General features: G+C 50.5%; 1 protein-coding gene across 2 annotated transcripts; it reads left to right on the top strand.

The window, feature by feature from the left end:
• The first annotated feature begins 1,383 nt into the window (after positions 1-1,383).
• Positions 1,384-21,856, top strand: ROPN1L (rhophilin associated tail protein 1 like). Of its 2 annotated transcripts, none has more exons than XM_082622886.1 (6): positions 1,384-1,513; positions 1,823-1,997; positions 5,653-5,776; positions 6,962-7,123; positions 17,580-17,755; positions 21,624-21,853. In XM_082622886.1, the coding sequence occupies exons 2-6, from the start codon at positions 1,867-1,869 to the stop codon at positions 21,718-21,720; spliced, it is 690 nt and encodes a 229-aa protein (XP_082479012.1). In that variant the 5' UTR covers positions 1,384-1,513; positions 1,823-1,866; the 3' UTR covers positions 21,721-21,853. The 2 variants fall into 2 exon arrangements, with proteins under 2 accessions (XP_082479012.1, XP_082479011.1); XM_082622885.1 differs by having other exon boundaries at positions 1,478-1,513; positions 1,843-1,997; positions 21,624-21,856.
• Positions 21,857-23,493: the final 1,637 nt, after the last annotated feature.

Below are 23,493 nucleotides of genomic sequence, written 5' to 3'. Positions count from 1 at the left end.
ATCTTCCCGGACCGGGGTACGAACCCGTGTCTCCTGCATCGGCAGGCGGACTCTCAACCACTGCGCCACCAGGGAAGCCCCTGAGTATCTTTTTGTGTCAGTACATAAGTAGCTATCCCATTTAAAACTTTTAGCTGTATTGTATTCCATTGTGTGGATAAGATTATGATTTAAGTTTTCTGAAAGGCAATTGGTTAACCCATTTTATTACATGCTATAGTAAACATTTTGTCCATATTACTTTACTAGTATTTCTGTAGGATAAATTCCTAGAAGACTGCTAAATCATCAAACATATTTAAAGTGCCAAATTGCCCCCAAATGTAATAATGAACACTCATCAGTGTATGAGATTCCTCGTTTTCCCATATCGTCATCAACATTAAATAGTGCCTATTTTTAGTTCTGCTAATGCTGTTAATTTGGAAACGTGTGTGTCATTTGGTAGGTAAGTTGCCCAGTAGAGAAGTTGTGTTTGGGGCTTGCTACTTCTAGGGAAGGAAGGAGGGCTCGTCACTGGCCCCTCCTGGAGACAGCTCATTCTAGTTCTTCACCTTCGTGTCGAGAGGTGAGCAAGGCGAGGTGGGTCTCAGGGCCTGTTTCATTCAGTGTGGGTGTTAAGGGCAGCTGCAGCAGCCAGCCAGGAGACCCCTAAACTAGATAGGATTCACACCTTGTACGCTGCGCTGGTCAGCATCCACCAGAATGGAACAGTTTCTCCTACCCTTGGACCCAAAACTATTGTATCGGACAAGGTAGCTTATTTTCTCCTAGACCCGATTAGATTGGCTCAACCGTCCTATCTTACTTACAAGTTAAATAGAATCTTCTTTTAGCTGGAAACTGCCCACTGTCTAAACTCTTAAGTGGCTCTTGAACTGCCGATGAGTTCACTAGTGGTGCCGATTGGGCCACGGGAACAGCGCGTGCGAAGGCGTCGAGGTCAGACACGTCTAGGACAGACACGTCTAGGACAGACGGATGGGGGCGCGTGCAGGATAACGAAGCAGTCTGGGAAGGCAGGGGCCAGATTCCTTCAGGGAGGCCCGTGCTGCGCGCACACACCAGCCTCCAGGACTTTACTGGCTTCCTACCTTGGAGGACACGAGGCATCTCGTTCCAGAGCTTCACGGAGGCCGTGCAAAGGAAAGGGGGGGCGGGGTCGTTTGTGAATTCGCCGCTCACATTTGGCAGTGGGAAATCTATCAAAAGGCCCTTTCCTAAAGGAAATGTTCCGCTCGTGCAGCTGTGAGCTATCTGTTAAGGCAGAGGGGGCGCCGAAGCCACACTGCTCAGGCGCGTTCCGCCCCCGCCTCCAGCACTGGCCAGGGGCCGGCTGCGGCTCGGGGCCTGTGCGCGTGCGCGACGCCAGAGGGGCAGGGCCCGCGCGTGTCTCGGTTGCCTGGATACCGCTACGAAGCAGTAGCGGCGGTTTGCGCTCCAGTTGCCAGGTCGCGGCCGTTGCTAGAACTGGCGGTCGGTCCTCATTTTCCGAGGAGCCCGAGGAGGAGCGGTACGAGCCCTCGTCTGCCGTCCGCGCCTCACGAAGCCGGCCTGTCGGCCCGCCCCCAAACCTAAGATTCCGGCCGGGCCCTGGCCCCGGCCCCACCCGAAACCCGGGGAAAGGCGGGCGGCCAGGCCTGGCCCCGTTTAAACCCGTAACCCCGACCTGGTTCGGGATCCCGGACCTCGGTCCCGCCCCAGACCCCTGTCCCCCGCCAGGCTCCAAACTCCGGACCCGGGACCCCGGCCCCTGAGCCCCGTGGCCGTCGCGTCTCCCCCGCGCCTCAGGCTGACCAACCCGCCCTTTCTCGCTCCGCAGCACACCTTGATTCTTCCCAGCTTGGTCCTGGTCTGCGGAGAGCGATGCCGCTTCCCGACACCATGTTCTGCGCGCAGCAGATCCACATTCCCCCGGAACTGCCGGACATCCTGAAGCAGTTCACCAAGGCTGCGATCCGCACCCAGCCCACCGACGTGCTGCAGTGGTCCGCGGGGTAAGCGCCCCAGGGCCAGCGCCTGGGAGAGCCGGCCCGTCCCCGTGCCCAGTCGTGCCTAGTGAATCCTCCTTCCTGGACCAGTGGTCCAACGCTCGGGACACTTAGGGTACCGGCAAAACTTTCATTTTAGCATTGGTGGTATCTACACCGAAGTATCTATCTAGGAAACATCATGGTTTATTGACCACGAGACCAGAAATTACTGCAAAATGCTCACTTATCTACAAAGCAATGACAGCTCCATTGTTGGAGAGTGGTATTTATGCAGGTAGAGTAAAATTTATAAAGCAGTTACACTGGGTAAAATGTTTCTGCATTGTGTTACAAACTATCACAGTTTCTTTACTGGTGAAATGATTTTTACAAGGAGGAATCTTATGATTATGTTCCTTGCCTTCAGAGAATCCTCCAGGATTAGGTACCTATTGAGTTTACTGGAACCAGAAGGGCTGGTTCACGTTGGGGTAACCATCCCAAGGCTGCTATAAGGTCAAACTCTGCACAGCTTAATTCACAACACATGAGCCTTCGCAGTTTCTTGCAGCAAACATTCTAACCATTTCCAGGAACAGACATTAATAATTTAAAAGTCACGACAGACCTTAGAACCATTCAAATAAACCCTGTTGATTTTATAGGAAGGCTCTTTGTCCTTTTTCAGTAAACAAATTGACTCAGAAACTCAATTTTGTGGTCCCAAGAATCAGTATAAATTTAACTTAATATTTTTTAGTAACTAGCGTGTCAAATTTTGCTGACCTTCCCTAAACCATATGACCAAAGTGAATTTAGTTTCTTACGACTGCTGTTAACATATAACCACCAAACATGTTGGCTTAAAACAAGAAATATTTATTCTCTTACAGTTCTGGAAGTCAAAAGTCCAAAATCAGTTTCCCCAGGCTACAGTCAAGATATTGGTGGGACTTGGCTCTCTCTGGAGGTTCTAGGGAGAGTCTGACCCCTCCCCTTGCCTTTTCCAGCTTCTAGAGCTGCATTCCTTGCATTGTTTGGCTCGTGGCATACCTCCATCACCAATACTGTGGCATCCTCACATCTACCGCTGCCTCCCTCTTCTAGGGACACTTGTGATTGCATTTAGGAACCATCCAGATAATCCAGGATGATTTTCGCGTCTCAAAACCCTCACTCACATCTGCAAACTCCCTGTTACCGTGTAAAAGAAGATCCACAGCTTCCAGGATTAGGACCAGGATATCTTTGGGGCCCTTATTGCACCTACCACAAGAGGCTACTGGTTAATCCAGCCCTTTGCCTTCTGACAAATGCTTCTGTCTATTGCTTCTGAAAGACTCTCTCAAGGTTCTTGCCCAAAATTGTGGCCTCTAGTATTAACCGTTATTCAAGACTAAATAAGAGATACAACTGATTCATAAGAGTTTATTTGTTCTCTACCAAACATTCCAAGATTTAATCTTTTTTTTTTCTTGGAACATTATATTTGGTAACACTTTAGAGACAACTATTTTAAGCTTCACTTTAATTTAAAAGGCTTAATCAAGAAATTTCTGAATGTTCCGTGCAGCTAATTACTCTTAAGAGCAGTTTTGGAGTTTAGGAGGAAAAGCAAGCATTAGTCATGTGTCCCAACTCTCTCAGAACAGAATCTGTTAGGGAGAGATGTCGTTGAGAAGAGGGTGAATTGGTCTTTGAAGGATTTCGTAGCGATTGGGGTTAAGACAAGGTGGAAGAGGAAACAGCATATAACACGAGGGCCACGACAGGAAGGGAAAAGCAGCAGAAGGCAAAGCAGAAAGCCAGGGTGTGTCTGGAAGTGACTGCTGTGGAAGGTTCCAGCAGGCATTCAGGGGAGGGTGCTTCTCAGACGAGCCTCACCCGCAGCCTCTGCCACGACGCAGTGGCTAATTGGCTGTACATGATTATGTCATTGAGTCCTGAAGGCTTGTGCTCACGTGCACCTTATACTCGAGGGCATGTGACACAAGTTGGCCTGGCCGCTCAGGCAGGCTTCCTCCGCCTCAGCTCTATTGCTGCTTTGGAGCGACATCTCTTTGGGGGGTGTGGGGCTGTCCTGTGGATTAGAGGGTCCTTAGCGGCCTGCTGACCTGCCCCCACCAGGTGCCAGAAGCACCATCCACCCCAACTTGTGGCAACCAGAAGTGCCTCCAGACGCTGCCAGTGCCTTCCTGGGGAAGGGGCGCTGCTCTAGAGGCTGGGCCGAGCCTGGTGATTGGTTTGACGGGTGGTGAGGAGGAAAGTCCGCGAAATCGTTGAAAACCCTAATTAGGAACAACATGGCAAAGCGAAGCACCCCCTCAACCTGGCCCCTTAGGTCTTCAGGTCCACGTTTGTCTAACTGCCTGCCTTTTAGCTTTCTCTCAGACTATTAAATTCACAAAATATGACTGGACTTGTCCTAAAAGCATGAAAACAAAGTCGAATTTGCGGAATGGAGAGAGAAGAAAGGGATGAGATATAAAACGTCTGTTAGCCTAACAAATACCTATTTATCTACATTTTGTTACATCAGAGATGTCTCTATTTACTCATATCTTTTTAAAAAAGTTTATTGGAGTAGAACTGATTTACAGTGTTGTGTTAGTTTCTGCTGTACAGCAAAGTGATTCAGTTCTACATATACATCCATCCATTCTTTTTCAGATTCTTTACCTGTATAGGTTATTACAGAATATTGAGCAGAGTTCCCTGTGCTCTACAGTAGGTCCTTGTTGGTTATCTGTTTTACATAGAGTAGTACGTATGTTAATCCCAAGCTCCTAGTTTATCTCCCCCACCCCACCATTTCCCCTTTGGTAACCATCATTACTCATATCTTTTAAATTATTACCTGTGGCCCTGGATGATTTAGTGTTTTGTTTTCCTGGATATGTCATTTCTTTGATGGAGGTAAAGTCATGGGGGCAGCAAATGATGTGGCTTCAGCCGCCGGCCCCGGCTGACACGTGCCCAAGGGGAGTGAGTTTTGCAGAAGGACCCTGCCTGGTACCCTGACCCCTCCAGCCAGAGCCCAGGTGTACACCCCCTCCTGACTTGTTGCCCCAAACTGTCTCTGTGCCCCAGCTTATTCCCAATTTAAGCAGTAATATCCATGTCCCAGAAAGGAACAATTAAGGGAAAAAATACTGAAAAAAACAAACAAACAAAAAGAACCAGGCAGGAAAAGTGAAGGGGAGGGGGAGGTCCGCACCTGACTTAGCCAAACAGTGATTTCCCTGCTCCGGGTGCCTTAGAGCTGAATAGGCACAGAGATGCTTGAAATCAAGCCCCTCAAAAAGCAGGGCCAAGCCCCCCCAACTGTCAAAGTGGCATGACGGACCATGACCTTGCACTCCGGTCATGCGGGGCCCCGACCTCCACCTCCTCTGGCAGTCTCAGGACTCTGATGGCGTTCGCTGGATAAGTGTAGCACCTGTTATGGGGGCCCTGAGACCGGGGCTGCCATTGTCCATGCTGTGCAGACAGAGAAACTGAGGCACAGGTGGAGGTGAAGTCGGAGAGCTGAGCGGAGGAGCCGGGACCGGAGCTGGGCCAGGGGACCCAGCACTGTCCTCCCTCATCACTGTCGCCCTCTGGGTTCATTGACAGAAGTGCATGAATTTAGTGGCTGGTTGTGTGCTGATGAGCCTTCAGAGATGTCTGTCGTTGTTAGGTATTTTTCAGCTTTGTCAAGAGGAGATCCACTTCCTGTAAAAGACAGAATCGAAATGCCCGTGGCCACTCAGAAAACAGACACAGGCCTGACTCAAGGACTCCTTAAAGTTTTGCACAAGCAGGTACAAGAGTTTGCTATCAGTCAGCTGAACTTGCGATAAAGCGCCACAGAAAAAGCTCCACAGTCCATGCAAGCCCCGCTTTCCCTGCAGTAAACCTTCAAGGTTTATTCAAAGAAGGAATCTTGGATTCAGGGCCTTTCTCTGGTTTAAAGAACCCAAGATAGCTATTCATGATTATATAGAAATATAATTTCTTTTAAATACCAAATTAAGATGCAAGAGGCTGCTAGACTAAAAAAAAAGATCTGAAAATACGAAATTTTAGACATAGGAGTTGCAAGATCCTTCTTGAAATATGTGTTTATAAAAACTATGCTAACGTGATAATCTGCCACCTTCTTCATCTGAAAGACAGATTGCCCTCGGGCGTCTGGCTTCCAGCCCTCTTGAGAGCCCTCGAGACCCACCATCTCACTTGGAAAGTTCATAGAAAGTATATTTTATCTGAATGATTGGGCTGTGTTGCTAAAAACAACATCAGTGGTATAACCCTGAGTTTTAAAGCGACTCGTCCCCGTTATACATCTCGAAGTCCTGTGTCCCTCTTCGGGGTGCGGTGACTTCTGGAAACGAGATTTTCCCATTTCTAGTTTTTCTAGATTTTCCCATGTCTAGTTTAAGGGAAAACGAATATCCACTGCAAGGGGTAGTTCAGGAAAAGACGTGCTAAAGTTGCTCAAACCTCTTTCACGCAGAATATTGCTAGCAGATCACAGGAGTTACCAATTTTCATAAAGTTGTCTAAAAGAGTAGAAGGAATAAATTTATTTTCACTGTTGAGAGTTACCTGTTAGCATGTTTCAGGGTTGGATTTTATTTGATTTATTGAAGTTTTATTTGTATTGTGAAGTATTTCAGGCAGACAATAGAGAATCATGTACGCCATGTCTGTGTGTCCATTTTATTAAGTCATAACATTATGCCATGTTTGTTTCCCAGTCCTTTCTTCTCTTGAGAAGTAACTTGTTGCCAGTCTCTAGTTCCCAGCCCCCCTCTCTGCCTGTGCACCCCCTGTCCCCAGACACACACATCCCCCGCTCCCCTCCCCAGGGCTAATGGTGCAGTGAATTCAGAGTTCATCTTTGAAAGGGGATGTGTGCTCTGTTTAAGTCTTCAAGAGCGTTATATTACTTCTTGGGGCTTTAAAACTTACGTAGATTGTGTCATGCTGTGTTTTCTAAACAGTGTAGCCACAAGGAATATGTGGCATTAGCAGATCTTGAGCAGAAATGGAAAAATCTGTGCCTGCCAGTAGAAAAATTCAGAGCTCTCTTGCAGTTGGATCCTTGCGAAAACAAGATCGAGGGGATAAAGTTTTTAGCGCTTGGATGCAGCATGCTTGGTGGGGTACGTACCTATAAATAGCATATTAATAATTCTGTGTGATCATAGGCCTGGCTTAAAAATAATTTAGGTGTTTCAGTAACTGAAGGAACACTTTCATTACTTTAGTAATCTTGTCTTAGAAAGGCAATTTTTTCCATATGTTTATTGTATTTTAGGCTTATAGTTACTTTAGTTTACAGAAGTTAAGTACTTATGAATGCCTCAATTTAAAAGATGTTTACAGTAGACAAACCATATAGATACTGTTAAAATGTGCTTAGTTTTTGGAAGAGAATGCATCAGTGACTTTTATTAAACTACATGTCACTTGGTAAATGATAATATGTTGCCCTCATCTGTGCAAAGAGGCATAAAATTACTTTCTATTTTAGTTAAAATCTGTTATTAGTAACTAATACTGTAGATACCTTGCTGATGTTAAAAAGTATAACTTAGGAATGAAGAATTCCCTGGTGGTCCAGTGGTTAAGACTCCACACTTCCACTGCAGGGTGCATGGGTTTGATCCCTGGTTGGGGAATTATGATCATCCCACAAGCCAGGCAGCTCGGCCAAAAAAAAAAAAAAAAAAGAAGAAGACGAAAAAGAAAAAGGAATGAAGACACAGACGTTCCTTAAGGGAGGCGGGTGTGGTAGGGAGGGGTGGAAGTCTAGAATCTCTCTTTAGCCTTAGTATTTGAGTCACCCTGTGAGACACAGGGCTCAAGTGCAGGGAGAGTTACCACTTTTAGGGGTTGAGAAAAGAGAGCTAGCTCCCTTTACTGCAGAGACGAGCAAAGTTTGCTACCCTCTCCCTTCCGTCTTTGGACCCCAGAGCACCTAACTGGCTAACTCTTAGTCCTCACTTCATGGGGTGCCCTCATCTCGGGTCCACGCATCAGCCTCCTTAATTCTGTTTAAACTTTTAAGAATTACTTTATGTAGCACTACCTCACGTGACCACTGACACAACTAACCACCTGCAGCTAACCTCCACCCCGTCCCCCTGCTGCCCACACCTGAAGCATCAGCTCCCCTGGTCTCACGCTTCCCATGGATCCCAGATGGACCCCAAGAAATACATCATTTAATTTTAGTTGGTTTTAACTTTATGTTGTTACTAATCTTCTGGAACTCTTTTTCTTTCCCAAGTAGGTTTCTCTTTATTCATCTGTATCATTACAGACACTGTGGTTCATTCATCTCCTCTGCTGTGTGAATACAGTGCAATTTACTGGTTCTGTTAATGGTCCCAGCGAGAACCTCTGAAACACCAGTAAAGTCGGGTGTTAGGCTGGTCGCTCCCTTTTCCTGTGTACCTGCCCACAGGCAGTGTTTCCGGTCAGCCATAGAGAGAGCGGTCAGCCCTGGGCTGGACACCTCAGACCAAGTTCCCTCCTCTAGGCTCAGAGGCCACCAGGGAGAATCCCAGCGGGGTTTTATTGGAGGAAATTTTTTTTAAGATAAATTTATTTATTTTTTATTTATTTTTGGCTACGTTGGGTCTTCGTTGCTGCGCGCAGGCTTCTCATGGTGGTGGCTTCTCTTGTTGCGGAGCACGGGCTCTAGGTGCGCGGGATTCAGTAGTTGTGGCACGCAGACTCAGTAGTTATGGCTCACGGGCTCAGTAGTTGTGACGCACAGGCTTAGCTGCTCTGCAGCATGTGGGACGTTCCCGGACCAGGGCTTGAACCCGTGTCCCCTGCACTGGCAGGCAGATTCTCAACCACTGTGCCACCAGGGAAGCCCCACTGGAGGAAATTTTATTTGGCTTTGTTCATCTGGAACTCTGGAAGCAAGATTTTAATAATATAAAATTAATAACTAATATTTGATTTTATGGTTTGCTCCTCTAAACTTAGTTGTGAAAGTTAGATTTTTATAATGATGAGAAATTAGACTATTTCATATTTGGGGATCCACCTTTGTAATTTCTACCTCCCTAATCAGGAGAATCAGCCACTAGATTTCAAACCAAACCAAGCCTGTTTTGCACGATAAGACCTCTTGCCGTGTGTGGGGTGTGACACTAGATGGAGACACTTGTTAAGGACGGAGCTTCCTTTCTGAAGTGACTGCTGGGGAAGGGACAGGGTGACAGCACAGACGCTTCTCTATTCTTCCTACAACGTGTCACTTATCCCCGTCAGCCAACGTGGGACCCTGCCCTGTCCCCTGAGTAAGCCACCTCTGCCAGGAGTCTTTGCTGTTGGCCTCTGACTCTCTCCTGGTGCCAGTGGCCCCCTTCTCACTGTGGAAGGCAGGAACCTTTCATACTTTCACATCCAGGCGAAGTTCGCAGCCTGAGGTGCCAGCTCTGCCCTGGCCTGCCCACCCCCCGTACCCCAAGTGCAGGGCTAACAGCCGTGCTCTGGGTGCACGGGGGCCAGGAGGAGCCAGGCCCAAGGCGACACTTGTTTTGTTGATGCACCGAGTGCCCGCGTTGGCGGGGTAGCTTGGAGATGCCCCCGGAGCACAGTGCTGTGACTTCTGGGAGACGCTTCTTCATCTAGTTTGGCATCTTAGCATTTGTCTTTACGCTTAAAAAAGAAAACCTTCAAAAAGGAGCAGATGAAGAAGTGAAGCGAGATGAGGAGGAGGAAGTTCTCGTGGGTCACTGCCGTCCCCCTCGTCGCACACAGGACTGCTGTGAAATGGGACGCCAGTCGCTCTGCCTGGACGTGTCGTAGCGACTCCTGCTGCCCCGTCCACTCCACGGCGTCTCACGGCTTGTGGCTCTTCAGTTGCTCTTCGGAGCCACTCTAGTCAGATGAACCGAGTTCTCTGCAAAGACTGGAACCTCAGATGTCTGAGCCACATGCGTCGTTCACCCTTCCTTCCTTCCACGGACGTTTGTCGGTGTGGCCTTGCGTGGGCCTCGCCCTGAGCGCCGAGCATCCCGACGCCCCCTGCCCGTGGAGGGACGTCCGGTACATCCTCGAAGCCCCGAGCGCTGCTCTGGTTCTCACATCGAAGCTTCCAACGGGGTGGGGGAGCGTGGGGGCTGGCCGTGTCTGTGGGCACCTCTCCCTTGCCGGGCGAAGCGAAAATAAGTGTGTGTTGTGACCTTCACCTTAGGTCTCTGCAGCCCCATCAGTGATCCTAAGCGTTAAAGAGGTGGATCAACATTTTTCATCGGCTTTTTAAAGCACGGAGATCTTTTTTGGAATGTAAAAACGTTGTGGCCCAAGTCCCCACTGCATCCACACGCGACTGACAAAGCCCGTAATGACGAACTACCCGCCTGCCTCTGGTTCGTGTTTGAGAAGCCTTTGCACTTCATTCACAAGAGCGCCCCTCCGTGTGTACGGCTGCCACCATACGCGCGTGTCACGTAATTTGCCATCAGAAGGTACTGCTTACGAACGGCCAGCGTTTCTAGGGTTCTCACCAGGCGCGGGAATGTTCGGAGCCCTTTGTCTGTTTTCTCTTTAGTCCTCCCAGCAATCCTTGGAGGACAGTCCTGTTCTCCGAATCGCAGGGTGGCGAGCTGTGGGCACAGGCTCGGCGCCGCAGGTGGAGGTGGTCGGGCAGGATCCGGACTCAGACCGCGGGCTCCGGCGATGCCGCTACCGGTAGACGCGGGGGACGGAGGGGCCCCTGAGGATGCCCCTGTAGCCCAGGGAGCGCGCCGCCCTCAGGTTGGGACACCGTGTCAGAGGGTCAACTCCTTCCCACTGATACCGTTTTATATCCTCACGTGATCCGCACCCCGGAAATCTTTGTGTCAGCCTCCCAACAGCTCTGGCTCTGGACATCTCAGACCCGCACCCGCGCCCAGCTGCAGTCTGGTCGCTCGGCCCGCACGCCCCACAGCGACTCCTGCTGCCCCGTCCACGCCACGGCGTCCACTCCGCCCGTTGAGTCCACTGTCTGTGACCCGTCGAGATGCCCTGTGCGCTGCAGGCAGCACCTGGCTCGCTCCCGGCCGCTCTCCCCAGGGCCCCCCATTCGGGGTCCCGCTGGGCCTCTCGAGCCCATTCTGAGATGCCCACCCCTGCGGCCAGTGCAGAGATGTGGCCCTGACGTGAGTGCAGGCGTCCAGCCGCAGGCACGTTTAGGAGCTGCCTCTGCTGACGAGGCAGCTGATCGTGGGCGCCCGGGCTCACTGCCCCCCAGGCTGAGCGTCTCCTCTGTGGGGAAGGGGGGATGGGGTCGGCGGTTGCTGGGCCTGGTAGCCCCTCCCTCCGTCCTTTCAGCCTGATGGACTGGCTTCACTCCAGCACCATGTCCGGCCAACCGGAGAATGTGTGTCTCCCTCCGGCACCGGCCATAAGCCCCAGGACAACGTTGTAAATTAGGAAAGCTGAGAGGATAAGGAAACGAAAAGGGTTGCAGGCTTTTTAATTTTTGTTTTTTTTAACATCTTGATTGGAGTATAATTGCTTTACATTGTTGTTAGTTTCTGCTGTATAACAAAGTGAATCAGCTATACGTATACATATATCGCCATATCCCCTCCCTCTTGCGTCTCCCTCCCTCCCACCCGCCCTATCCACCCCTCTAGGTGGTCACAAAGTACCGAGCTGATCTCCCTGTGCTATACGGCTGCTTCCCACTAGCTATCTATTTTACATTTGGTACTGTATATATGTCCATGCCACTCTCTCACTTTGTCCCAGCTTACCCTTCCCCTTCCCCATATCCTCAAGTCCATTCTCTACGTCTGTGTCTTTATTCCTGTCCTACCCTAGGTTCTTCAGAACCATTTTTTTTTTAGATTCCATATGTATGTGTTAGCATACGGTATTTGTTTTTCCCTTTCTGACTTACTTCACTCTGTATGGCAGACTCTAGGTCCACCCACCTCACTAGAAATAACTTAATTTCGTTTCTTTTTATGGAGAGTAATATTCCATTGTATATATGTGCCACATCTTCTTTATCCATTCATCTGTCAATGGACACTCAGGTTGCTTCCATGTCCTGGCTATTGTAAATAGAGCTGCAATGAACATTGTGGTACATGACTCTTTGAATTATGGTTTTCTCAGGGTATATGCCCAGTAGTGGGATTGCTGGGTCATATGGTAGTTCTATTTTTAGTTCTTTAAGGAACCTCCATAGTGTTTTCCATAGTGGCTGTGTCAATTTATGTTCCCACCAACAGTGCTAGGGGGTTCCCTTTTCTCCACACCCTCTCCAGCATTTATTGTTTGTAGATTTTTTGATGATGGCCATTCTGACCGGTGTGAGGTGATACCTCATTGTAGTTTTGATTTGCATTTCTCTAATGATTAGTGATGTTGAGTGGCCTTTCATATGTTTCTTGGCAATCTGTATATCTTCTTTAGAAAAATGTCTATTTAGGTCTTCTGCCCACTTTTGGATTGGGTTGTTTGTTTTTTTGATATTGAGCTCATGAGCTCCTTGTATATTTTGGAGATTAATCCTTTGTCAGTTGCTTAATTTGCAAATATTTTCTCCCATTCTGAGGGTTGTCTTTTCATCTTGCTTATGGTTTCCTTTGCTATGCAAAAGCTTTTAAGTTTCCTTAGGTCCCATTTGTTTATTTTTGTTTTTATTTCCATTTCTCTAGGAGGTGGGTCAAAAAGGATCATGCTGTGATTTATGTCATAGTGTTCTGCCTATGTTTTCCTCTGAGAGCTTTATAGTGTCTGGCCTTACATTTAGGTGTTTAATCCATTTTGAGTTTATTTTTGTATATGGTGTTAGGGAGTGTTCTAATTTCATTCTTTTACATGTAGCTGTCCAGTTTTCCCAGCACCACTTATTGAAGAGGCTGTCTTTTCTCCACTGTATATTCTTGCCTCCTTTATCAAAGGTAAGGTGACCATATGTGCATGGGTTTATCTCTGGGCTTTCTATCCTGTTCCATCAATCTATATTTCTGTTTTTGTGCCAGTACCATACTGTCTTGATTACTGTAGCTTTGTAGCATAGTTTGAAGTCAGGGAGCCTGATTCCTCCAGCTCCATTTTTCGTTCTCAAGATTGCTTTGGCTATTCGGGGTCTTTTGTGTTTCCATACAAATTGTGAAATTCTTTGTTCTAGTTCTGTGAAAAATGCCAGTGGTAGTTTGATAAGGATTGCATTGAATCTGTAGATTGCTTTGGGTAGCAGAGTCATTTTCACAATGTTGATTCTTCCAATCCAAGAACATGGTATATCTCTCCATCTGTTTGTATCATCTTTAATTTCTTTCATCAGTGTCTTATAGTTTTCTGCATACAGGTCTTTTGTCTCCCTAGGTAGATTTATTCCTAGGTATTTTATTCTTTTTGTTGCAGTGGTAAATTGGAGTGTTTCCTTAATTTCTCTTTCAGATTTTTCGTCATTAGTGTATAGGAATGCAGGAGATTTCTGTGCATTAATTTTGTATCCTGCTACTTTACCAAATTCATTGATTAGCTCTAGTAGTTTTCTGGTAGCATCTTTAGGGTTCTCTATGTATAGCGTCATGTCATCTGCAAACAGTGACAGCTTTACTTCTTTTCTGGTTTGGATTCCTTTTATTTCTTTTTATTCTCTGATTGCTGTGGCTAAAACTTCCAAAACTATGTTGAATCATAGTGGTGAGAGTGGGCAACCTTGTCTTGTTCCCGATCTTAGTGGAAATGATTTCCGTTTTTCACCATTGAGAACGATGTTGGCCCTGGGTTTGTCATAAAAGGCCTTTATTATGTTGAGGTCAGTTCCCTCTATGCCTCCTTTCTGGAGAGTTTTTATCATAAATGGGTGTTGAATTTTGTTGAAAGCTTTTTCTGCATCTATTGAGATGATCATATGGTTTTTCTCCTTCAGTTTGTTAATATGGTGTATCACGTTGATTGATTTGTGTATATTGAAGAATCCTTGCATTCCTGGGGTAAACCCCACTTGATCATGGTGTATGATCCTTTTAATGTGCTGCTGGATTCTGTTTGCTAGTATTTTGTTGAGGACTTTTGCATCTATGTTCGTTAGTGATATTGGCCTGTAGTTTTCTTTTTTTTTAACATCTTTGTCTGTTTTTGGTATCAGGGTGATGGTGGCCTCGTAGAATGAGTTTGGGAGTGTCTCTCCCTCTGCTATATTTTGGAAGATTTTGAGAAGGATAGGTGTTAGCTCTTCTCTAAATGTTTGATAGAATATGCCTGTGAAGCCATCTCGTCCTGGGCTTTTGTTTGTTGGAAGATTTTTTTTTTTTTTTTTTTTTTTTTGCGGTACGCGGGCCTCCCACCGCTGCGGCCTCTCCCGCCACAGAGCACAGGCCCCGGACGCACAGGCCCAGCGGCCATGGCCCAGCAGCCGGGCCCAGCTGCTCTGTGGCATGTGGGATCCTCCCAGACCGGGGCACGAACCCAGGTCCCCTGCATCGGCAGGCGGACTCTCAACCACTGTACCACCAGGGAAGCCCTGTTGGAAGATTTTTAATCACAGTTTCAATTTCAGTGCTTGTGATTAGTCTGTTTATATTTTCTATTTCTTCCTGGTTCAGTCTTGGAAGGTTGTGCTTTTCTAAGAATTTGTCCATTTCTTCCAGGTTGTCCATTTTATTGGCATAGAGTTGCTTCTGGTAATCTCTCATGATCCTTTGTATTTCTGCAGTGTCAGTTGTTACTTCTCCCTTTTCATTTTAATTCTGTGTCACAGGCTTTTTAAAACTGAGATTTGGAGTCAGTGCTGCTGTGTGACCCTGAGCTCAGGCCACAGGGCAGGAGAGAGACCCCCACGGTCCTGACTCTGTTCAAAGGGTCAGTCAGGGTATTGTCCACATTGCTATTTTCCTGCAGCTAAAAGGGACGTGGTGGGAGCTGTGAGGTGGCTCATGGTGTCGTCACGAGAGCAGCTGTAATTCTGAAACTGGAAAAACCCACGGAACTGGCACTGGAGATGCTCAGGAGGCCACAGTGCCCATGTTTCTCACGCGTCTCCACTTGGATTTGAGATCCAGCTCAGGCGTGCACGCTGGGCTGCATACAGTGCAGCCACCTCCTCCTGGATGAATTTCCAATGAGAGAATAATGGGCAGGTGGTTGGAGAAGGGGGTGCTGGCCAGGGAGGGGTCCATCCTTGTGGCTGGTGAGCAAGTAGCCTGACAGCCCACAACCCTAGGAAGTGAGAAATCTGTTGTAGGAAACAAAGTCTCCAAACCAGGCAAGGTGCCTCATGAATCCTTTTGGGTGTAAAAATTGCTGCAAATCTTTTTGTCAGAAACGTCAACACTGGTAATGTCATCTCGCCTTTGCAGAGGGAAGTGATGCCAGAACACTTTGATGTGTTTTTTCCTTAAATAGCTCTTCCTCGGAAGTCCTGGAACCTCAGTCACCCAGCGCTCCTGTGCAGGCTCCTCGTCAGCCACCTCCTCCCACCGCCCCAGGCCCCACGGTCCCACCCTCGTGACGACTGCCCTCCGCTGTGTGGGCTAAAACAGCAGCATCTAATGTAGCAATGTGTCCCTGAGACGTTTCAAGCAAGGAGCCAGTAAAATACACAATTTCGTTTTCACCAAGTCTTCCCTCAGGACAGCCTTTCGGGGGCCCGGCGTGGGCAGTGGTCCTTGGAGAAATGAATGCTGTCATTTTTCTAACTAGAGCATCGTTCTGCCCGCAGAGTTGGGCTAATGTCAGGGCTGCGCCATTGCCCCAACCCTGCCCCAGTGCATTCTGTCTCAGCAGGGCTGTCGGTCGGGGTGGGGCATGGCTGGTAGCTTTGCAGACACCCCGAGTCACCACTGATGGCGATGGGGGAGATGTGTTCCTATGGTCCAGCCGAATACCTGGAATCCAGACACGTGTAAGCTCTGTCACTCGCTCCCCGAGCCAGCCTAGTGACTGTTGGCGGTGGTGGAATGTGCACGCCCGAGCTCAGGAGGTTGGCTGCCTGCGTCCCGTCCCAGCTGGCTTACCTGGGACAAGTTACTCAGCCTCTCTGGGCCCCCTTGGCCTCATCTCATGAGGTTACCATGACGAGTAAATGAGATGCCTAGTCAGGCTCTCAGAGGGTCCCTGGGACGTGGAGGGTGCCAGCCATTCGCAACTTCTGTGCAAGAACCTCATTTCAGTCCCCCTGCCTTTCCCCTCCTGCTGCCGGAAGCACAGGTGATTTTTCTCTGACATTGACCATGAGAACCTGGTCCAGCTCCTGGCACTCGAAGAAGCAAGCTGCCGTGTTGTAAGAGGACCTCAGGGAGACCCCCTGTGTCGGGAACTGCAGGCAGCCTTTCAGAGCTGAGGGGGGTCTCCGGCCAACAGCCAGCAAGAGGCCAGCCCCCTTCCAGTCCTGCAGCCCCAGGGAGTGCGTTCTGCCCTTCCCTAAGGGCAGCTGCAAGCGGATCCCTCGCCAGTCGAGCCTCTGGATGAGGACCAAACCCTGGCTGCCACCTGATTGGAGCCTCACAGAGGGCCCGGCAAAGCAGTGCCGAGGCTCCTGACCCGCAGAAACGGAGAGAGAATGAATGTGTTGTTTAAAATTTACACAGAGCTGGCTCCAGCCCTTTGCGTGTCCCTGAGGCCATGGGATGTACTTCCCCCACAGTCACTGTTCTGGTCAAGCAGGTCTGCGTGCGACTTTCCCTAAACCTGCACCTTTCCCCTGGGGACTGTCCTCTGTAGCCATCCCACTGGTTTTTTCTTGCTGTTTCTCCTTGTGAGTGCAGCCCAGATTCATTCCCACGGGAGCTTCTCTGGAGGGTTCTAGTCTGTCTCCTAGGCTTGCTGTCTGAGCTCTGTCCTCCCTGCAGTGGCAGTCGCTCAATGTTAGTGCCACCAGGGACGTCCCAAGTCATTCCCATTTAAAAAAAATTTTTTTTAATTCTTTTATTTTTTTTCCCATTAGATTTTTTTCTATTAAGGTATAGTTGATTTACAGTGTTGTGTTAATTTCTGCTGTAAGAGTCATTCCCATTTAACATAAAATAAAACCTGGGGGCTTCCCTGGTAGCGCAGTGGTTGAGAATCCGCCTGCCATTGCAGGAGACACGGGTTCAATCCTTGGTCCGGGAAGATCCCACATGCTGCAGAGCAACTAAACCCGTGCACCACAAGTACTGAGCCTGCACTCTATAGCCCGTGAGCCACAACAACTGAGCCCACGTGCCACAACTACTGAAGCCCGCGTGCCAAGAACCCATGCTCCGCAGTGAGAGAAGCCACTGCAATGAGAAGCCCACACACTGCAATGAAGAGTAGCCCCCGCTCGCCGCAACTAGAGAAGGCCTGCATGCAGCAACGAAGACCCAACGCAGACAAAAATAAATAAATAAAATAAATAACTCTATTTAATAAATAAATAAATAAATAAAATCTGGGAATCAAATTTTTTTCAGGCCAATTACTATACATCTCGATTAACCCTTTTCTTTTTCTTTCTTAAGGCAATTATAAATTCCCCTAGTTCTTAATTCACACCGAGAACGTACTTTTGAGAGAGCTTCTGTAAAATGTACTCAGATGTTTATTCTGCTGCTGTCTTTCCTTTCAGTTTAGTGAATCCCCGTAGTAACCGTTTCTCCACCTGGTTTGTGGTGTTTCTAGTCATTGAACACTGCGATGAAGCACCTGTGTGAGATCCTGACCGCTGACCCCGAGGGGGGGCCTGCGCGCATCCCCTTTGAGACTTTCTCCTACGTCTACCGTTACCTGTCGGGACTCGACTGGGATATACCTGCATCAGACACGGAGTCCTACCTCTCCTCTCTGAAGGACAGCATGTAAGTGCTCGCAGGTGTCTCGGTGGCGGGACGACTTCTTTCTTCCCATTCTTCTCTGCTCTCAGATAAAGTGGTACCCACGAATCCGGCCTTTTGTAGAAGGGAAGGTGGCACACGCTGTGCCCCGAGGTGTCACTTAGTGATGCTGAGGATACCTGGGCCTCCGGAGGCTGTGCCGGTCTCTGCAGACTTCAGAGGGGAGACAACTTATCCCGTCCTTAAGAAACATGTATCCAAAACGCATCTTGATTCTTAAACACGGGATGTCACATGGTTTAAAACCGGGGCATGTTCAAAAGTAAGAATTCATTTCTCAACAATGAAACACTGAATGGGTCCCTGCAGGTGGAGGGCGTGAGTGAGGAGCGACCCCGTGCCCCCTGCCCTCCCCCGCCCCATGCTGTGCTTCCTGTGTATGGGGGGGGACGCAGGGGGAGGGCCACCCCTCTAAGGGGGGCGACGCAGGGGGAGGGCCGTCCCTCTGGGCGGGGGGACACGGGGGAAAGGGCCACCCCTCTAAGTGGGGGGACGTGGGGGGAGGGCCTCCCCTCTAAGGGGGGCGACGCGGGGGGAAGGGCCGCCCCTCTAATGGGGGGGACGCAGGGGACGCGCCTCCCCTCTAAGGGGTGGACGCGGGGGGAGGGCCACCCCTCTAAGGGTGGGGACGCGGGGGGAGGGCCGCCCCTCTAAGGGTGGCGACGGTGCTGCTCCGGGCAAGCCAAGCGGGAGGAGGAGGCCCGTGATGAGAGGGCAGCGCCCCAGGCTGCCAGGCCTCCCAGTGCTGCCTCTGTGCCGGGATGTAGTCGGGGGTTCAGATCACGAGAGCGCCAGCGCTGGGAGCTGGTGACGGTGACGGTGACGGTGACGGTGACAGCCCCGCCGCCTGGCCCCTGAGAGCCCACGCCCTGCAGGCCCATCAGCACCACCCAGGCCCGGCCCCCTCCACCGTCCCCAACCGCCCGCGTCTGGGGCGCCCCGGAGCTGACCTCTCAGCCCTCCCTGTCCCTCCCTCCAAAGCCCTTCCTCCCCTCCTCCCTTCAGAAGCGCACCCCTTTGAGGACCCGCCACCGGACTGGGCCTCCAGACCCCGTCCTCCCATTTTTTTCCCCTCTGGTCCGTCATCCACCGACTTGGCACCCTCTTCCCTCCCCCTCGAAGCTGTGGCGCCTCCGGTCTCTCTCCGCCTCTCCACGCACCGCGGCCGGCCCCGCACAATGACCTCTCGGACCTCCGTCTGGCGGCCGCGGTTCCTTCCTCCTCCTGGGCCTCCCCGTCTCCCCAGACACCACGACTCCCTGGCCCTCTCCTCGGCCGTCCCAGGGGAATCTGCCCGCTGCCAGCGGTCGCCCCTCCCTTGAGCCTCCTCTTTCCTGACCCCCCCCTCCGCCCCGTGCCACCCGCTCGTGCAGACCCCTCGTGCCGCCTGCTCACCGAGAACGAGCCCGAGGGGGGGCCTGGCGTCCTGCTAAAGCCGCTGACCTGGGGACCGCCCCCCGCCCCTGCTGCCGTCCCCGACCAGGCCCCAGAGCGGCTCCCACTAGCGCACTGACCAGAGCCCTCCTGTCCCCCTCGCTGTGGCCGGCCTCCGAGCCCTGTCCCCTTACCGCGGGGACCCCAGCCCCTCCTGGCACGCGGCCCCTGTCTGGCCTCTGACCTCCACACTCGGATGTCACAGCGCCCGCTCGCCCTCTCCTCGGCCGTGTAGGTGGGTCCGCTGCACACGTCCCAACAGAGCTCCATGTCCCCCGGACCTTCCCCTCCGCAGTTCTGCTCCCCCGCTTGTGGACCGCGTCACCGTCCCCCCACTAGGTCAGGACAAGACGTGGGGGACCCTCGACGGAAGCCCCTTCCCCCCGACCCCTCCCCCCGGGACCCGCTGCTGCCCCTGGTTCTGGCCCCACCGGCTCTCCCGCCTGCACCTCCCCAGCTCGGCCGTTCCCCAGACGGCGGCCACCGGCCCGGGAATGACGACTCGGGTCACGGCCCGCCACGCCTTCCCGGCCTCTCGCCCCCGGGGCTGATCCCTGCCCGACCCGCTCCGTTTGCCTGGTGAGCGCTGCCTGTGCGTCTCTCCCGCCCGCGGCACTTCAGCCACACGCCGCCCTGGGTTCGGAGAAGACAAAGCTCGCCCGACTCCAGGCCTCTGCCCTGGTCTCAGACACCCCGCCCATCTGCACGGCTGCCGAGGTCCTCAGCTCAGCGAGGCCTCCCCTAAGGGGCTCTGCCCATGAGGCCGCACCTTCCGCCCTGGGTCCCTCCGTGAAGCCGTCTTCCGTGCTGTGCGTGGAGCACAGCCATGCGGCGGGTCCAGCAGCCTGGGGTGGCGTCTGCACGCGCAGCAGTGCTGGGGGGACAGGGGTGGATGCACCCCACGGATGGTGGAGATGGCGGGACACGGGAGCCTCTAAGGAGTTCGGGTCATGTCTGGTGGCACTAGGGAGCCATAGAAGGTCTTAGGGAGCACGGTGGTGAATTTTGGTTAGAAGACCCCTTGAGCAGCCGGTGTAAGGGGACTAGCTAGGAGGCGTCTGCTAAGGTCTGGAAAAGAGCTGACAAAGAAGGGAGAGGCTTTTTAGTGCTGCCTGGATTTGCGTGGCTGACTGGAGGTGAGGAGTGAGGGGAGGGAGCCTTCCAGGATGCCCAAGTGGCCCCCGCCCGGGCGGCAGGACTTGTGAGTTGAAGGGCCTGTGGCGGGGTCGGGGCGGGGGCTGCAGGGCGTGTCAGGGAGCTCAGACCCGGACTGGGGTCCTCCCAGGGGGACGCCGGGCGTCCCAGTGTGAGGAGAGCACCAAGGGTGGGGCAGCGGGAGTCCAGCCTTTTTGAGGCGGGGGCAGTGAGTAAGGAGGACCTGGAGCAGGAAGAATGAAGCGGGGGAACGGACGCCAGGAGAGGCTTGGGGGAGGGGCGGGCAGTGAGGGGCCTCGTCCAGAGCGGCAGACCCCAAAGCTGTCCCTTACGCTGGCCTCAGAGGTCACTGTGCCCCTGGCACCGGTGACTTCCGAGGAGTGATGGGGACAGAGGAGGTGAAGTGTGGCCTCCAGCTACCCACGCGGGTACAGCTCACACGCCCAGGAACGGGGAGGTAGGATCGACCTCCACAGGGAGGGGCCGAAGGTAAATAGAAGGGCATTTAACTGCCGGCTGGGAGGTCGGGGTTTATAACCTGGTGGTTGAAAATACAGACAGTAACGGGATTCCCCGGCTCCGGAGCAGAGGCTGGTCCACTCCCCATCCTCCCCGGCCCGTCGCCAAGCGGCCACAGTGGGAAGCTCTCCCACAGGTGTGGCTCCCCTGGGCCCGTAAGAGGCGGTTCCTTTTTACGGTAAAATATATTTTAGAACCACTAACTTGTGTTCCTTTTACTTTTAAATATGAGCCCTCAAGACAGCTCTCATTTTCCCACTGACGTGGGAAATCAGCATTGTTACAGTTCAGTGTTTTTACATCCACTAAGTTGCTAGTAGAAATTTACTAATGTTCACCATCTTTTATCTATAGATAAAATGTCAAAAGATATACTGTTTTGTTATCAGTACCAAAGTTTCATAGACTTAAGACAGTCCTTTGAGTTTTACTGGACCAACGTTTAAAATAGAAAGATACTTTTGTTATACTAGTGACTAAAATTTGAGTTGTCAATAAAGAAAAACCTGCAAACATAGTACTGAGTTTTTCACCTAGAAAGATATGTTCGTTTTTTGTAAAAGAGAATAGAGTGCTTTATTTTTAGAGGTAAGAATTACTGATTTGAGACCATAAATGATCAATTTTTTAAGGTAAAACTTATAAATTATACTGTATTCCATAAAAATTGTAATGTGTGCAGTAAGAAATTACTAATAAGTGTCTTTATCTGTTTCTAATTTAGAGACTCTAGAAAGAATGGCATGATAGGACTTTCAGATTTTCTTCGTTCTAAAGAGGAAAATGTAGAAATCCTCGAAAAGAAAACTCAGAAGACATAGGCCATTAATACAGAGAAGAACACATTTTAATGTCAAAATAGTGCTTTTCAAAACCTTGGCATCAAATACAACTTGTCATTAACCACATGCATATGTAGTGTGAGTTTGTCTTGTAATGGAATGTGACCAGTGCATCATGGGGCCCTATTTAATGATTATTCTTCACCGTGTTCTCCTAAGAACCTTAAATGCAAAACATTCATAGCAGTGAAATGATCTGAGTAAAACAGTGTTTGGATGCTGCAGAGTAGGAAGGGGAATGGGCAGTTTAAAATCAGCCGTATCTCTTCTTCCTTCAAAACTCCTGAGCATCAGGAAGGCAGATGCCCTCTGCTCCCTGGCAGCCACACCTAAGGCTCCCTGGGAGGAGAGTCTTCCGCCGAAGCTGGGTCTTCTCTGTGACAGGAGGGCCTGGAGGACTCACGGGCTGGAAGAGCATCCATGGCTGGGAAGCAAACTGGACCATCAACTTGGACCAGCACTTGGTCCACTGGACAGAGATAAGCATTGAGATCCTTTATTTGCTTTCTTGATATAAAGTCTTCAAAATGACAGTGTCAATGAATACATCTCAGATTATTTTTCTGAGAGCTTGGGAATGGTTTGGCTTGTCTCTCTGCAGATTTGTTACCATGCTAGTAAATTTTATCGGTGTTCAAAGACTTGTGAAAACCCAAAGTTAGGAGATGCAGTTGTTATCTAAAGAAGTGTGTCATTTTTTGCACTGAAAGGTGTGAAGTATATTTTTCATCTGGACACTAAGCTACTGTATTTGAGATGATCTTTTTCCTGGACTTACAGTCACCCTTGCAGTGAACAGATGATATAGAGAGACTATTCGTAAAATTACAAGAAACTTTTCAGAGTTGGAGTTTTAAGAGCTTTTGCAATTTTTGAGTTGCTTTAAACCTCCTCATAGTTTGATTTCCCCAAAGAATTTAAGTATTTTTCTCCTTCTAATCATAAAGCCTCCATGCACGGGGATAAGTGGAAAGACACCTTAGGTTTTGTATGAGTGCAGTGGTAAGTCGTGTGGAGTGACCAGATATGTGCAGGGGAAGCACTGCAGCAGGAAGGGGCATGCAAAGGAAGGGGTGTGCAAAGGAAGGGGTGTGCAAAGGAAGACACACAGACGGTGCTTGGACATCCCGTGCACCTGACACAGACCCGACAAAGGCGCAGAGGGTTTTGTGGGTTTTGGGTTTTTTTTTTTCTCTTTTTTCCTTTTTTGCGGTACACGGGCCTCTCACTGCTGTGGCCTCTCCCGTTGCGGAGCACAGACTCCAGACGCGCAGGCTCAGCGGCCATGGCTCACGCGCCCAGCCGCTCCGTGGCGTGTGGGATCTTCCTGGACCAGGGCACGAACCTGCATCCCCTGCATCGGCAGGCGGACTGTCAACCACTGCGCCACCAGGGAAGCCCCGGTTTTGTATTTTTTTAAGCCAGACAATCAGCCACCTCAGTAGGCACACGTGAGGCAGAGAGCACAGGACATTTGCATGTGACAAAGAGAAGAGATGTTGGCCTGCTATCAGGGGACAGAAAAGGGGGTACCACGAATGGATGGAGGACTTGGGAGAGGCTCCCCACCCGAACTGGGGGCGGGGGGCAGCTCTGGAGAGTGACCTGCCTGCGGGGTTTGCAGGGACTGAGCTGCCTAGAGTGTCACTGGACCCATTGGAGGTCGGCAGGGTACCTGGGTGAACAAACTGCTAGACTGCCATCCAAGTTAGGCGTGGAACTGACAAGGACCGTTGAGGTATAAAGGCCACA

The sequence above is a fragment of the Mesoplodon mirus genome (assembly GCF_964341445.2).
Source record: "Mesoplodon mirus genome assembly, chromosome: 5".
Lineage (NCBI taxonomy): Eukaryota > Metazoa > Chordata > Mammalia > Artiodactyla > Ziphiidae > Mesoplodon > Mesoplodon mirus.
Note: the sequence above shows the minus strand (reverse complement) of the source record. Positions and strands in the feature narration are given on the sequence as shown.